The 15752-nt window shown below is 41.8% G+C and overlaps 1 protein-coding gene across 1 annotated transcript in view; it reads right to left on the bottom strand.

Moving 5' to 3' along the window:
• The window catches only part of MTM1 (myotubularin 1), a 96982-nt gene that overhangs the window by 11146 nt on the left and 70084 nt on the right, over window positions 1–15752 (bottom strand). Inside the window, exons 9-13 of the mRNA XM_042975268.1 lie at window positions 12589–12777; window positions 8851–9036; window positions 2966–3172; window positions 1988–2080; window positions 1162–1275 (exon numbers count right to left, since the gene is read on the bottom strand). Of these exons, the coding sequence (XP_042831202.1) occupies window positions 1162–1275; window positions 1988–2080; window positions 2966–3172; window positions 8851–9036; window positions 12589–12777 (789 nt within the window). The remainder of the gene's footprint in view (window positions 1–1161; window positions 1276–1987; window positions 2081–2965; window positions 3173–8850; window positions 9037–12588; window positions 12778–15752) is intronic.

Below are 15752 nucleotides of genomic sequence, written 5' to 3'. Positions count from 1 at the left end.
AATGTACTTGTTATTCTGGACATTTCAAATAAATGGAATCATGCGATCCGTGGCCTCTGTGTCTGGCTCCCCTCATTTAGCATGTTTTCAAGGTTTGTCCATGCTGTTGCCTGGACCCTGACTTCATTCCTTTTTATGACTGAATAGTATTCCAGAGTATACATAGACCACATTCTGTTTCTCCCGTCCTCGCTGATGGACCTGGGGTCATTGCCACCTTTTAGCTATCGTGAGTAGTGCTGCTGTGAACATCTGTGTGCGAATTTTTGTTTCAACTTCTGCCTTCATTTCCCTTGGGTATGTACTAGGAGTGGAATTGCTGGGTCCTAGGACAACTCCATGTTTAGCCTTCTGAGGGAGCCACCACATGGTCTTCTACTGTGGCTGCACCATTTTGCATCCCCACCAACAATGGCCGAGGGCTCCATTTTGTCCCCCGACCCTCACCAACAGAGGTTCTTTCATGCTCCTTCCCGGAACGTGAGGACTTGCTTCCAGAATGCTGGGAGTCAGTAGGGGAAAGAAGCTGCGGCCCTCAGAGTCAGCTCCTCTCCATTCGCCTCACCCCCAGGTGACACTCGGGTCCTCTGCCCAGAGACTCACTCTGCCAGAGTCCTCAGCTCCAGAAGAGTGGAGGGGATCTGAGGAGGCTAACTGCTGATTTCCAACAGACCCTCGGGTGGTCTTATCCTTCCGCTCTGCCCGAAAACCCGAGTCATCTGGGACTCTAGGCAGTGCAAAGAGGGCTGCTTCCTGGCTCCCCTCACTGCTGATCTGAGACTCAGTTTCTCAAGCTACGTTGTCTACAAACTTATCAGCTTCTAAAATTTGGTTGCCACATCTCCTTTTTCATCTTCCCTGTTCTTGTAGGTTTATGCCTTTAAAACAATTTCCTCTACTGACATTTTTATGGTGTTTTGGGAGGGAGCCCTTCCATACCTTTAAAGTCATTCCTACTCCCTGAGGGCAAAGTTAGTGTCTTACCCCTGCACTGAATAGCAGACACTCAACAAGCCCTGGCTGAAGTGAAAGCACCCAGGCTCCGTGGTGAAAAATGAGAAACATTTGCATTTCACACAAACCAAGCTATCATTTTGTTTTCCTTCTTCCTTCAGGAAAGACCAGACGCATTTAATTAAGACGATTAGCATTTCCACTCACCTGTCTTTCTCGAGCAGATTCACAGTTGTATAAGAAAGTACCAAACCGGCAACTATACAGATGATCCAAAATTGTAATCAAAAACCGTTCATTGAATTCAAAAGCTGTAGGGAACTAGACAAAAGCAAACAAGCCAACAAAGCATGAAAACTTGGGGCTGATCTCTTACAGAACTGAAAAGAGGTGCATAATCCGCACACATCCTACAGCTCTTCTCTTGGTGCTGTGCACAGGACTGAGGAGAGTCGAGTTTAAAGGAGAGTCGAGTAGGGGTGCCCGGGTGGCTCAGTCGGTTAAGCTTCCGACTCTTGGTTTCGGCTCAGGTCATGATCTCACAGTTCGTGGGATCGAGCCCAGCACTGGGCCCTGTGCTGACAGTGCAGAGCCTGCTTGGGATTCTCTCTCCCCCTCTCTCTCTCTGCCCCTCCCCTGCTTACTCTATCTTTCTCTCTCAAAATAAAATAACTGAATAATAGGAAAGCAAGCCAATTATCTCAGTTCTCCTGGGTGCACAGGGCATATAGGGTAGTTTTATTATTTATGGTGTCATATGTTAGCAGGCATAGCTATATACACGTGCCTCTATACATGTACTGTCAATTCCGTTAGTAGAGATGCTACAGTTAGATATTGAATTTTTAAGACATTATGGAAAATCCCAGACATAAATAGTAGTGAGAATAAAAACGCAAACCCCATATACCCATCATGCGGCTTCAACGATTATTAACATACAAATGTAAATAGAGATGAGGCAAATCCCAGATATTAGACCAAAATATTTAAACACTGAGTCAAACGTATCTTTATCCTATATATCCCTTACCTGTTTTGACATTTGCCATACACAATCAATAAACTGGAGAAAAATAGGAGATCGGTCAGCATCGGCATGGTTTTTGTCACCATGACCTATTCTCTAAAAGGAATTGATGAAGACGATTTGTTATAATTTAAGGGCATGAGACTGAGAAAGCATACAACCCACAAAATGTGACAATACAAGTCCGTGATCTGCTTTCCGATGCCGAATTTTGAACTAGTGGAAATCAAGTATATAAACATCTATAAAATAGCAATACCAACACATGTGCCCCAACTATTTCATCTGACTGGAATTCTGTACCAGTCTAGGGCAGCTGCAGGGAGACAGGGCCAGATGACTCTGCGGTTATGTCAGTGGCACGAAGGGACCAACCCTCAAGTTTGAAGCCTTGAAGCTGGGTCCAAAAGGGTGTTATCATTATCATTAAAAGTAAGTTCTTTCTCTCTTAAAAACAAGACAAAAGCCTTACCATTTATTCTTTTATTAACCATGATTCTTTCTACTTGAAAATGTTATTCACACTACTTAGGAAATGTGGATGACCATCACCTGAGTGACCTTGTTCAGAAGGGTTATGCAAAGGATATCTGGAACCGAGAACTGGAAATGTGTGTATCAGAATAATAAGAATCTAGTATCTCTGTAAAATGTATTTGGCTCTAACAGCTCTAATAGTAGTTGAGAAAGAATTGTCACCCTATCCTCCTCCTTTCACACAAAGTCAATGTGAACATTTTCATGCAGGCTCCTGGTATTACTTTCAAATCAAACTGTAAATAGTGCAGATGGATAGAGAAGTCTCCTAAAACAACTTCTACCTGACCCCAGGCATCACACGTTTTCAAACCTGTAGAGTCCTTATCATTCAATACCTCGGATTTTCCTTTTCAAAAGCAAATATGTGGTCTAATGACTAGTTTTTACATCTCAAATGGCAGTAATCTGACATTTAAAAAATGAACTTTATGGTTTACTTACAGAGGCAAATTTATGTCCAAAACTTATCCATTCTTTCTGTACCAGTATTTCAAACCCTTCGATGCTCCGGTAGAAGCTGTCCAACATCAGCATGGCCAGGGACGTCAGCTGGGCAGTTCTGTCCCATCCATCACTGCAGTGCACAAGCACTGAGCTCTTCCCTGAAGAAACTTTGTCTGCTACTTGAATGGCTCCCGTCAAAACAAGCTGGCAAAGAACACGCGAGTCAGTAGGTGGCTGTAAGAGACTGCTGAAATGTGAAATTACAGTTTTTTACTAGCTTACTGGATTAAGGGCCCACCTTACTCCAGTAAGACCTCATCTTAACTAACTGCACTTGCACTGACCCTATTTCTAAAGAGGTCACACTCTGAAGTACGGGGGGGGGGACGGGGAGGGTGTACCTCAGGACTTCAAGATATGAATTGGGGGAGGGGAGGAGACACAATTCAGCTCGTAACAGTGATCATTTTAGAAAAATCACTGGTCCAATAGGTCTAGACCCTAAAGGCTTGATACAGTGGAAATGACCACTGAGCCTTTGACAAAATATGAACTACTCTGTGGCTCACTAGTAGAATACTTATGTAAGGATACAGGGATGGCCTTCTAGTAAAAGTTTGAGACTTAGAAGTACTACTAAATTTATGCACACAAACATTTATTGCCACAATGTCATTTTTGGATGATTTAGGTGTTTATGGAGTAATCCTTTACGAACCATACAATTTACCCATGAGTGTGTGGTTTGGTAAGATTTTGTAAATTTATACAGTTGTGCAACCATCATCACAACCCATCACCCATAAAAAGTCTCGTGTGCCATCTGAGGTCAAACCCTGCTCCCTTCCTCGGCTCCTGGCAACCAATGATCTGCTTTCTTTCTCTACAGTTCTGTGTTTACTAAAAATTTTATGTAAATGGAATAATAAAATAGGTGGTCTTTTTTTTATGTTTATTTATTTTTGAGAGAAAGAGAGAATATGAGCAGGGAGGGGCAGAAAGAGAGAGACACACACAGAATCCGAAGCAGACTCCAGGTCCGAGCTGTCAGCACAGAGCTCGACGTGGGGCTTGAACCCATGAACTGGGAGATCATGACCTGAGCCAAAGTCAGACACTTAACTGACTGAGCTGCCCAGGCACCCTGACTGGCTTAATGCACTTAGCAGCGTGTTTTTAAGGTACATCCATGTTGTCGCCTGTATCAGTCCTTCCTTCCTTTTTAAGGCCAAAAAAAATTCCATTCTATTGACAGATCACATTTTATCTATCCATTCATCAGCTGATAGACATGTAGTTGTTTCTCGTATTTGATTACTATGAATGATGCACACATACACATTTCTAGGGACTTAAGTGTTCATTTATCCTGTGTAAATGCCTAAGAGTGAAATGGTTGGCTCACACGCTAATGTGTACTTATTTAACTTTTTAAGAAACTGCTAAACTGCTTTCAAAAGCCACTGTACCACTTCACGTTGCCACTGTCAGTGTACGAGGGCTCTGTACATGACGCTATTTGGGGGCTCCCCAAATTGTAACAGCTGTGCAACAGTCAAGTATTATGGTCGCTTTCACTAATTCAAGGAAAAGAGTAAGTGAAAGATCTGGTTTTTCATTTCACTTATTTATTTTTTAAGTAAGCTCTATGCCCAATGTGGGGCTTGAACACTCGACCCCAAAATCAAGAGTAGCTTGCTCTGCAGACTAAGCCAGCCAGGCACCCCTAAAAATAGGTACTTTTATCATGTTGACATAAACAGTAACCAAAGATAAGTGGACAAAGTAGTCCCAAGAAGGACAGGTTAGGGGACCTGATGGCACATCAATTATTCATGCAAAAATCACTGTTTTTACAATGACTAGCGCAGCTTTATTTCTTCCAGCATTCTAAGTATCTCCTCAAACTCCCGTTTACAGTTTTTATTTAAGGTGCTTGTGAAGAAAGGGCTGTTGAGAAGCAGTGGTAATGCAGCAGGTCACTTGAGTTCAACTGAAGGAACATTTTTACAGAGGGCAACTTCACTCCAGACACGTCCCTTATCACGAAAAAGAATGCAATCCCAGCCAATTATCTTTAGAAATTATTAGATGTTTGCCAATAGGGTATGAATTCCCGCCATTGCTTCTTGACAGGAACGCCTGGTAGTTATGTAATGACATGTGACACATTGAGCCAATCACAGAATTGTGGTTCCTTTCTAAAGTAATGGTACCCGCCCCCACCACCAGCTTCTGTTGGACTAAAAGAGACAATGCCCACAACACGATGACATGGATTATGTCGCCTTCTAGGAAACACAAAATAATATGTCACTTTCCAACGGGAAGGTCTATAGGGGAAGATTGTCGAAAAGGACAGAGTGGGGCGCGGGGCGCCTAGGTGGCTCAGTCAGTTAAGTGTCCAACTTTGGCTCAGGTCATGATCTCACAGTTCGTGACTTCCGTGTTGGGCTCTGTGCTGACAGCTCAGAGTCTGGAGCCTGCTTTGGATTCTGTGTGTGTGTCTCTCTCTGCTCCTCCCTCTCTCTGTCTCTGGCTCTCTCAAAAATAAACATAAAAAAAGAGAAAAGGGCAGAGAAAAAAATGTAAGCTCCAGGAAACAGAGACACTCTACCCTGTCAGGGCTCCATCGGTGAACTAGAATGACGATATAGGACACGTGCCAAGGTGGTGGTCTTTTCGCTCGCAAAGCCTGCCCTGTGTTGCACAGAGTGGTCGGACCGTTTTGCCTGAACGCAGGCTAGTGGTGGCCATGCCACGTGTCTATCAGCAGTCCTGGGGCCGCAAAATAGCATGGGAGGCTGAATAATGCTCACCAAAGATGGCTGGGTCCTAGCCCCTGCAAATCTGTGAATACTGCCTTATATGGTTAACAGAGACTTTGCAGATGTGATCAAGATAATGACTTTGAGATGGAGAGGTTATCCTGGATTATGCAGGCGGGCCCTAAATTCCATCCCATATATCCTGATAAGAGGGAGCAGAGGGAGATTTCACAGAGAGAAGGCAACATGATTGTGGAAGCAGAGACTGAAGTGATCTGGCCACGGCAAGGAATGCCAGCAGCCACCTGAAGCTAGAAGAGGTGAGGAACAGATTCTCCTCTAGAGCTTCCAGAAGTAGCACAGCCCAAACGTGCTCCCCCATTCCCACCTTATCTTCAAGGTCGAGCTCAACGCTACCCATAACTCTACTCCTCTGTCTTCTAGCACAATCTGACCTATGCCTAAGTAGCCCTGAGTCAGATGTCATTACAGGTGTCTCTCTGGGCTCCCCAGTTACAGATGGTCTCCAGATAGAACAATGACAGTTTCTTTCATTTCTTTTGTATCTCCCTCTCTTTGGGCAAAACGATAAAAATTTACAGGGGTCTTTTATGGCATTTTCCATATTCCTTAAGTTCTAACTTCCATACTTCATCTTATGTGATGGCCTTGGACTCCTAATTTCTTCAGACACGTGAGCCATTGAAGAAGACCTACTTCTGACCAGTCTCTCTTCTATCTAGCTCAGAGTAGGAGCTGACTCACCTTGTCTAATAATTCCTGTGCCTGTGCCCTCTCTTTCAGAAAAAAAGCTCTCTCCCTTATTTACAAAAGTAATATATATTCACTGGATAAAAATGGAGAAGGTGAACAAAAGCGCAAAAACGAAACTAAAAATGACCATAATCCCATGAACTCAGCAAGAATCATTGCTAACGTGTCCCTCTCAGCATCATTAAAGGGCTCAGCTTGAGTTGGTTGCCCAACAGCTGATTCTCACGTTTCCATCTCAGTCCCAAGCCCCTGTTCTGAGTTCCACCTTGCAGGAAGAAAATTGCCTGTTACCTATCACCAGGTGGATGGCCCGCTGCTGCCTCAAACAGATGATGTTTTTTTTTAACCAAGACCCTGCTCAGGACAATCTTGCATCTGCAAATGGTGGTGTCATCTTCCCAGTTACCCAGCTTCACCCTCTTGGCATCAGCCTACATTTCTTGAGATCCTGTGTCTAGGTAATCATCAAGCCCACAGGCCCTTCCTCGGAAAGCTCTCCTGTCTGTCCCTTTCATAGTGCCCCCCTCCCCACCTGGACATGTTCTAATTCTGATCATTACCACCCTGCCTCTGGATACCTGAAGTGGTTATTTTCTGACTTTACCTTCTTTCCTTTCCTATAAGAACCTGCCAGAACATTTTCCTACTACTTCACTACTCCAAAACCTCTGGGGCTTCCAACAACCTAGCTTCATGGCCAAGGCCTCTGACCACCTGGCTTCTCCCAGGTCTCTGAGATGAACCTGCAACTCCAGAATTCCTCACTCTTCCCAACAGGGCCTCCCCCAGGCCTGTTCCTGGACTTTGGTTCAGAATGTCTCCTTCTCTAGAATGGGTTCCCTCGTCCCTTCCACTTAACACACTGCAGCAAGGAGCAGAAGCTTTCCTGTCACACGTACATACCACGTCTTCAACCGCACAAACTTCCTTAAAGGCAGAAGTATGTCTCATACCTTCTTCCATTCATGAGGTCTAGTGTGATGCTTTGCATATAAGAGTACACTACTTTTTTGTTTACCTTTTACTAATTTTATTTAACTCCGGTTTTAACAAACTGATACATATATATTCTGAAAATGGTAGTAATTTTGTTTCTAATACTACCATTTTAAAAAATAAATGTTTATTTTAGAATAGTTTCAGATTTACAAAAAAGTTATAAAGGTACTACAGAAAGTTCGCATATACTCGACCCAGTTTGCCCTATTCCTGACCTCCTATAATGGTGTGGTACATTTGTCACAACCAGTGAAGCGATATTGACATACTATGAAATTATCAATGAGCATATTAACTTATTTTTAATAAAGCGCATACTTTATTCAGGTCTCCTTAGTTTCTACTTAATGTCCTTTTTCTAAAGCAGGCTGCCAGCCAGGACCCCACGTTACCTTCAGCTGTCACAATTAATTTGTTTTGCTAACTCCTTTTTGAGAATAATGAATTAAGAAAAAAATGAAAGTTATAGACAGGCAAAAGAAAAATATGATTCCTATCAAATTTGAAAGTACAATTTGACTAGAAAATAATCTATATCAAAAATGCACCTAATTAAAGTGGGCTTTTCGTTTGTTTACAGAACTAAATGGTGGTTTCTAAAAGTGTTAGTTTCCTCAGATAGCTTCAAGTACTTTTACTCTTAAAGACTGCAGGCTTTTGATGCCTTTATCAAGATGAAGGATTGAATATAATCAAGGCATAAAGTTCATTCTTTAAAATAAGTCAATTTGAGATTATTTTCAATAAAAACAATCTATCTCTAGGTCCTTGAGGGTCATACCCAGTAACGGTTAGATAATCAATTGGCTGTTCCTAAATAAATCTGCATGAAACCCCAACTACTTGCTATCGACAACACGGGAAGTGACATCTCTACCAACACTCAAACTGTTCTGGAGTGATGCTGTGAAATCTGTAATTTAGGTAAGCAAATTATAAAGAGACACAAAACCGTCAAATGTAGAACCCTACACTACAAATAACTGCTCAATTTTAAAACTGAAGGAATTAAAAGAGATTCCTGTTCCACTAAACAATGACTTCCTTTTTTATACATGTAAATCTTTTTTAAAAAAAATATACTTGCCTTGGGGCATCTGGGTGGCTGAGTCAACTAAGCATCCAACTCTGGCTCAGGTCATGATCTCATGGTTGATGAGTTCGAGCCCCACATTGGGCTCTGTGCTGACAGCTCAGAGCCTGGAGCCTGCTTCGGATTCTGTGTCTCCCTCTCTGTCTCTGCCCCTCCCCTGCTCTCTCTCAAAAATAAATAAACATAAAAAAAAAATATATATATATATATATATATATACATATATATATATATATATGTTTACTTGCCTTGATGTGTTCTAACCAGTGAGTAGACTCCAAACTGGACAACCAGTGAGATTCTTCCACATTAGGATAAACAATGTCTTTGACTTTTTTTAAAGATTCCCTCATAACATGAATGTTATGAATGTCTAAGAAGAAAAGTTCGGCGTTGTGATATGCATCATCACTTTCATATCCTCCTCCTGTTGCCTGAGAAACAGCAAGATATACAAATAATCAGTTGGATTTTCTACTTCGTCAGTAACTTAGCCAAATATTTCAAGTTACTGGTCCTCCAAATCTCAACTTAAAACCTTCCGACTTAGATGCGATGACTGATGTGACCTGACTTCCTACCCAACACAGCCTCAACAACATTAGTCACACTCTGAGCTAGAAGAAAATAGCAGGCTGGCAATTTCCTGGGGATCTGTATTCACAAGAAAAAAATCATTTCAAAATGTTCCATAATTACTAGCTCTTCTTCTGGATCTGGAAAGGCATGAGCAGGTTCTCAAGGGTCCTTGTCCTCTATCAGCTCTGTAGAAGTACTCTTCTTCAGCAGCGGTGGAGGGGGGGTAGAAGGGGGTGGAGGCGCTTTGGCCCCTCTTTGCTATGTGATTTGAGGCAAGGCACTCAACCTCCCTGAGCCTCAACGTTCTCTCCCACAGAATAGGCAATAACACTTCAGCAGGTTAAACAGGATTAAAAGGAGGCACACTCTATCACAGCTAACACCAGCCACCATTTAATGAGCCCCAGTGAGGTTCCAGATACTGATTCTTGCTTTCCATAATCTTATCTAATTCTTACAGCAATGCTGCAAGCAAGGGAGGTATTACTATCCCCATTTTGCGAAAGAGAAGAGATACTATTTAACGATCCCCAAAGCCCCATGGTAATCAACAGAATTCACGCTGAGTTCAAAGCCCAAACCTTTTCTAGTGCACCATGACTGTTTGTCTGCTGTGCAAACACCAAGGACAGAGAGCTGCACGTAGTAGGCCCTCAAAGAGCAAAAGGTTTCGAGGGGAGACAAGATGGCCACCACCTATACCACAGCACCTGAAAGTATTATCTTGCCAGGGCAGGTATCCGTCCACCTTCACAATGTGGTGAAGATACCCATTTTCCACGTAGAGAAAAAGAAATGTAATGGTTTTGTTGAAGAACCTGGTTGCATTTTGTTTAATGTTTTAACATGCCATGGAACATGTGGCCTCTGGCCCTTTAAGAAAAAGTTAAATAATTCATAGACTTGCCAAGAAAGCAATGTTCTAGAAGCTGAAATGGAAGGGGAAGGCACTGGACAAATGTGCTATTGCTACATTTTGCCTCTTTTTATTTATAACAATAGGAAGAATATATAACATATTTTAGAGCTTGTTACTAACAGCATCATCAGTAGTTAAGTAGACAATACACATTCACATTACCATTTTTAAAAAGTTATTAGCTAACGAATAGACAGATGAGCCTTATTTCCCTGTTGTTGGTTATCCATGCCTCAGGGCATAGCACTTTGCAGCTCAGATCAGAGGCCAAGACAGAGGCGCTCCTATCCACCTGGCAGTTACTTCCTAAGCTGCAGGCTACCAGCCTGGGAGGAGACAGCAAGCCTAAACTTTGCTGGAGCTGCAAGCCTATAAAGCAATGACACACGTCACCCTCCCAGAGATGACCTGCTTCTCTACACATGTGGTTTTTAAAAAGCTACGGTGATTTGCAAAGAGATTCTCAATGCTGGAGTTTCTTTCATACATAACTGAAGATACCATGCAAAAATAAAAAAAAAATAAAAGGAAAACTATACTTGCTGCTCATTGCCAGAGCAAAGACAGGCATTAATGCGGTTCCACTGTAACCACAGCAGACCGCCACCAAATTGAAGCAGCCTGGTGCTGAGTCTTATCTATGCCTGGGGTTGGTTTGTTTACTTTAAAATGGTGTAATGTCGCTTATTACATCGGAGGTTGTAAATTTCTAAATCTCCACAAGGGAGGAACAATTAGGTCCAAAGAGAACAGAAGTCACAAGGGTAAAAATCAATTAGTCAAGCATAGATTGAGTTCCCAAAAGTTCCAATTCTCCATCTCTGGTTACTTTGGAAGTCTTTTCAGTTTCCTTCTCTTCAACAGAAAGGAACAACCCAGATTATCTAATATGACAATGCGAAGGTTCAAGGGCCTGTTGCTATGGATATAGATGACGAGGGGAGAGACACAGCCAAGGGAGGAGGGAACCAGAGCTTGATTTTTAAAGAATGCTGCAGAGATCTTTAAAGCCTAGGTTTTTTCCTTAATTTTTTTCTTCCCTTCATCCCTAACAGGACTAGCAACACAGGCATATTTCCTGAGTGTTAAAAGGCATTCAAGAATTCTACTGCTATAGCAGTAAGCTTGAGTTAATATGATGAAGGTATTTGTTTTATACATTTACATATTTTAAAATATTCTTTCTAAATACTTCATTTTAATGTAACACCATATCTATTTCAGGCTAAATGTGTACATGCAGATATTGCATTTCATGCATGTTTTGAACTCTCAACTATATATGAGGGAAGGAACAGAAATATCTAAAGTTATGAAGAATGCAAGAAGATATTCATAGTTAGACTTAATTTCCTACATGTTTTACTTATAATTCCTAATTTACTCATGAATACCACTCCTGATTGCTTTACATAGAATTTCCAAATCATTTCCATCAGTGAGACAAAAACTGTTACTGCAGTAATAGAGAGCTTGTCCAAGAGCACACCGGGAGCAGAGGGGACCCCCACCCCCCATGCAAATGTGGAAGACACACGATCCGTGTGCAAACAACCACAGTCTGCATCTCTCTCTGAGCCACTGGAGGATGTGTTTTGCTTTTGGGTTCTTGTCTTGTGCTATGAATAATTGAAGATGCCAGAAAAGTGACCTCGGGATAAGCAAAGTATTCAAGATGATGAAATTTAAGCCTACAGCTGACGAGAAACAATAAATCTGAAAGGCGGAATGGTGGTGAACAACGTGGGGCAGGCCCACTGTGAGCACTTGGGAGTGACAGCTGGCAATAACAGGAGACGGAAAACACAAAAAGAAAAGAAGAAATCGAATGTTAAAAGCATATCAATCTGGGGCTGATTAGAGTCTGGGCAAACAGCCTTATATCTTGCGGCAACTTCTGGGGAGCTTCTGAAAGCAACGCTACATAGTCACTGATGTTCACAGCGACGTCCCCAACCAATTTTAGGGGCACTTGGCACACTCTGCTTAAGAAGGCCAAGAAGACAATGGAGACAGATTGCTGCTGAAAACAGTAACATTGTGTGTGCCTGATTGTAAAATCCATATACAGAAATCTCCTTTTATTGAATTATCTTATATAAATGAGCAGGCACATTAACAAGTGCAGTGAAGAGACCGTTTGGATGAAGCTACAGATTTAGGGTTTAACCATTGCAGCTTCCCACAACTCCTCGTAGATGCCTAAGGCACTCCAAAGAGGGCTGAACTTGCGACAGGATTGAAGTTCATTATAGTTCGATACTCATCTAATTTACCTAAAGGTTATTCTCATTTAACGGATTCACGTTTTAAAATACGTTTTGTGATTAAAACTACTTCCTATGTCAGCAAAGTAGTCTTCCTATTTCAACTAAGTTTAACTATTAACGTAAGCCCACAAAGTGCCACACCGCGGCAAACCCAATCATGTAAAACATGGCACACTGTATCTAAGAGAAGCATTTGTCATGTCACTAAATGCACTCACCTTGTTCGCCACTGCATTTACATTGGGTCTTGCATCATAGATTGTGAGTTTAGAAATTTGTCTATTAGTCTCCCTGATAACATCGAGATACTTCTCATCATCCTTATTCCGTTTACCACTCATACCGACAAGAGGCTGACTGCAACGCACGATGACGGTCTTGTTTTCTGGATGAATCCATGACAGCACCTAAGGTTAGTTCAGAAATTTTAAGCTATCAGGAAAAAAACAAATCTCAAAACAGAAATACCCAAAACAGAAAGCACTAACAATCATGAGGAAGTGAATCTGATTTTGCCAAAACAGAATACCGGTTCACCTGTGATTTTACGCAATGTGCTCAGCAACACACATTTAACAGTGACAATTATCCAGAGGCAGCTAGAATAACCAATTGCTTTACTAGTGTTTTCTTGTAGAAGTTAAATGCTTACCGAAAAAAAAAAAAAAAGTTCTCTCGCTTAAAGGAAATAAAAAGCTTCTGATATTACTTCTGCTCCGTAGCTTGTACTGGATTTCTCAGTGATACGTAAAGGAAATCACGTCTGGTACAACGTGTCTCCATAATACCAACTCACATCTACAGCTCATGTAGATGTGAAGCACATGTCTGCTGTGGCTGTAGCCTGGGCACTAAGCTCACAGTCTGTGTCACTTCTGTCTCCTCCGCCATCGAATGAGGAGGAGCATGACTCCATGGCCCTGCTGGGAGGATGAATGAAAAACACAGGTGAAGTACCTTCCAGGGGTGAGCTGGGCAGCCCACGGAGTCAGATATGAAAAACTATGAAAAGCAGACAGAAGAACTAAAGAAGCAGAAGTGTCTGAGCTCACTTAATAGAAGGCCAAATGCGCCGTCATCCCTGAAGTCACCCCCTCCATGACGGCAAATGATAAGCACTGATGTCCATGAAAATCGATGTACATGATGCCGACATTGGGTTAGTGAGAAAAGAGGATGTGACGGCATTAATGAATACTCATTCATGGACTCTTCACGCCATGAAGAGACCTGTACAAAACACCACTGTGACTCCTAAGAGTCCAAAGGCTGAGAAGTGGGAAGCCCTGGGACAAGAACTGGCCCTCCCCGACCTCCACTTTGTAACCAACAAGGTGGAGATGGGACCTGCCCAGCCTGCCTCCTGTGGCCCTCGCTTTAAGACCAGTAAGAGACACGAGATCACTTTGACATGTGCACGGAGTTGTCATTTTTCAGGTTTACTGCAATGTAAGTGACATGCGGCACTGTGGAAGTTTAAGCTGTACAACATGTTGATCTGATACAAGATCACTTTCAAAAAAGAAAATTGCTACACGTAAGAGACCTATTACTTGATAGAGACCCTCCCAAGTTTTAAACTGAAATCAGGTCCTGGGCAAGACACCGTCCTGTGCCACCACCCATGCCTTCCCTTCCTCCACCCCTCTTCTCTCTGCTTGGGAAGTTTAAGGCTGGAGTCACCAGATCATATTAAGAAATGCTTCTAAGTTGTTTCACTTCCTCTTTTCTTTTTCTTGAGGGATCTTGACTACCTTTTTATTTTTTTAATATTTATTTATTTACTTAATGTTTATTAATTTTTGAGAGAGAGTGTAAGTGGGGGCAGGGCAGAGAGAGAGGGAGACTCAGAATCCGAAGCAGGCTCCAGGCTCCAACCTGTCAGCACAGAGCCCGATGCAGAGCTCGAACCCACGAACTGCGAGATCATGACCTGAGCCAAAGTCAGACGCTTAACCCACTGAGCCACAAGGAGCCCCTATTTTTGAGAGAGAAAGCAGAGAAGGGGCAGAGAGAGAGGGAGAGAAAAAATCTCAAGCAGTCTCTGCGCTGTCAGCATAGACCCCAACACGGGGCTCAAACTCATAAACCATGAGATCATGGCTCAAGCCGAAAATAAGAGTCAGATGCTTAACTGCCTGAGCCGCCCAGGCACCCCTTGACTACCTTTTTAAAAGGATGCTTGCTGTTTGGCTCACAGGTATAAATAATAGTAGCTTCACAACATCAACTACCATGACTGCTTTCAAAGTATATGGTACTATATTAGGTTATTCCTACTAAAGTTAATATCTAGAAGCCATAGATAATTAAGGATGTACACAAATATTTAGCCACCAAAAAAGATGTTGATCACAGCGTTGTTTATAATAGCAAAAAAATCAAAAAATAACCAAGATGTCTCATAATAAAAAACTGATTAAATACATATGGTGCATGTACACACTGGCACACAGATGTTTAACAGCAGGAAACGCTCTTTCCAAGATAATGTTACACAGAGAAAGCAGAGACACAAATGACAGCATAATTTCTTTTTTTTTCCAAATAAAAATATGTATGCATAGAAGGAAGTCTGGAAGGACATAGACCAAAATGTTAACTGTGGTTCTCACTAGGTGGCAGAATCCTTTTTCTTTATCGGCATTTTGTAAAATATGTGAAGTAACTATGTGTTACTTATATGTTAAGGACTTGTGTAACATTAAGACAAACCTATGAGAGAAAAAGGAATGCATAAGAGAACATATGTATGCATTGATGGGAACATCAATGCATGTGGATCATTTTGTTATTAAATGGTATCTTATAATAGTTCATATGCTATTTATGTACAAATAACAAAACTGCTTTCTCATCAATTCTTCTTGTATTTTTACATGGGCTTTCTTAAAAAAAGAACTGAATATCAAATAGTAAGGATTTCACATTAAAAGCGAATGCATTTTCTGGGTTATAGTCAAGAGTCAGATGGTTATGAGGTATATCAGAAAAAGTACATTATCTACTATTAAATATGATTAAGCATGGTAATCTATAAAGATATAGATGTGAAGGAGAACTTAGCTTTAGTTTTATTAGGAAAAATAAATACAAATTTGTGGCCACTATGAAGTAAGAAGGATCAATAAAATGGGTAAATAAGTAAAAAGTTAAGCATCTTATGTGTTCTACAGTGGGCTCTCATTCACTCAGAAGAGTGGAAACTAGGGGGTCAAGATGGCAGCCTGAGCACACTTGTTTCCTCTCCTCTCCTGACCCAAATCCCATGAAATACACACACACACACACACACCCCTCCTCTCCTGCCCCAAATCCTGTGAAATACACACACACACACACACACACACACACGTTTCTCATGGTAGACGTTCAACTGAAT

The sequence above is a fragment of the Panthera tigris genome, chromosome X (genome assembly GCF_018350195.1).
Source record: "Panthera tigris isolate Pti1 chromosome X, P.tigris_Pti1_mat1.1, whole genome shotgun sequence".
Classification (NCBI taxonomy): domain Eukaryota; kingdom Metazoa; phylum Chordata; class Mammalia; order Carnivora; family Felidae; genus Panthera; species Panthera tigris.
Note: the sequence above shows the minus strand (reverse complement) of the source record. Positions and strands in the feature narration are given on the sequence as shown.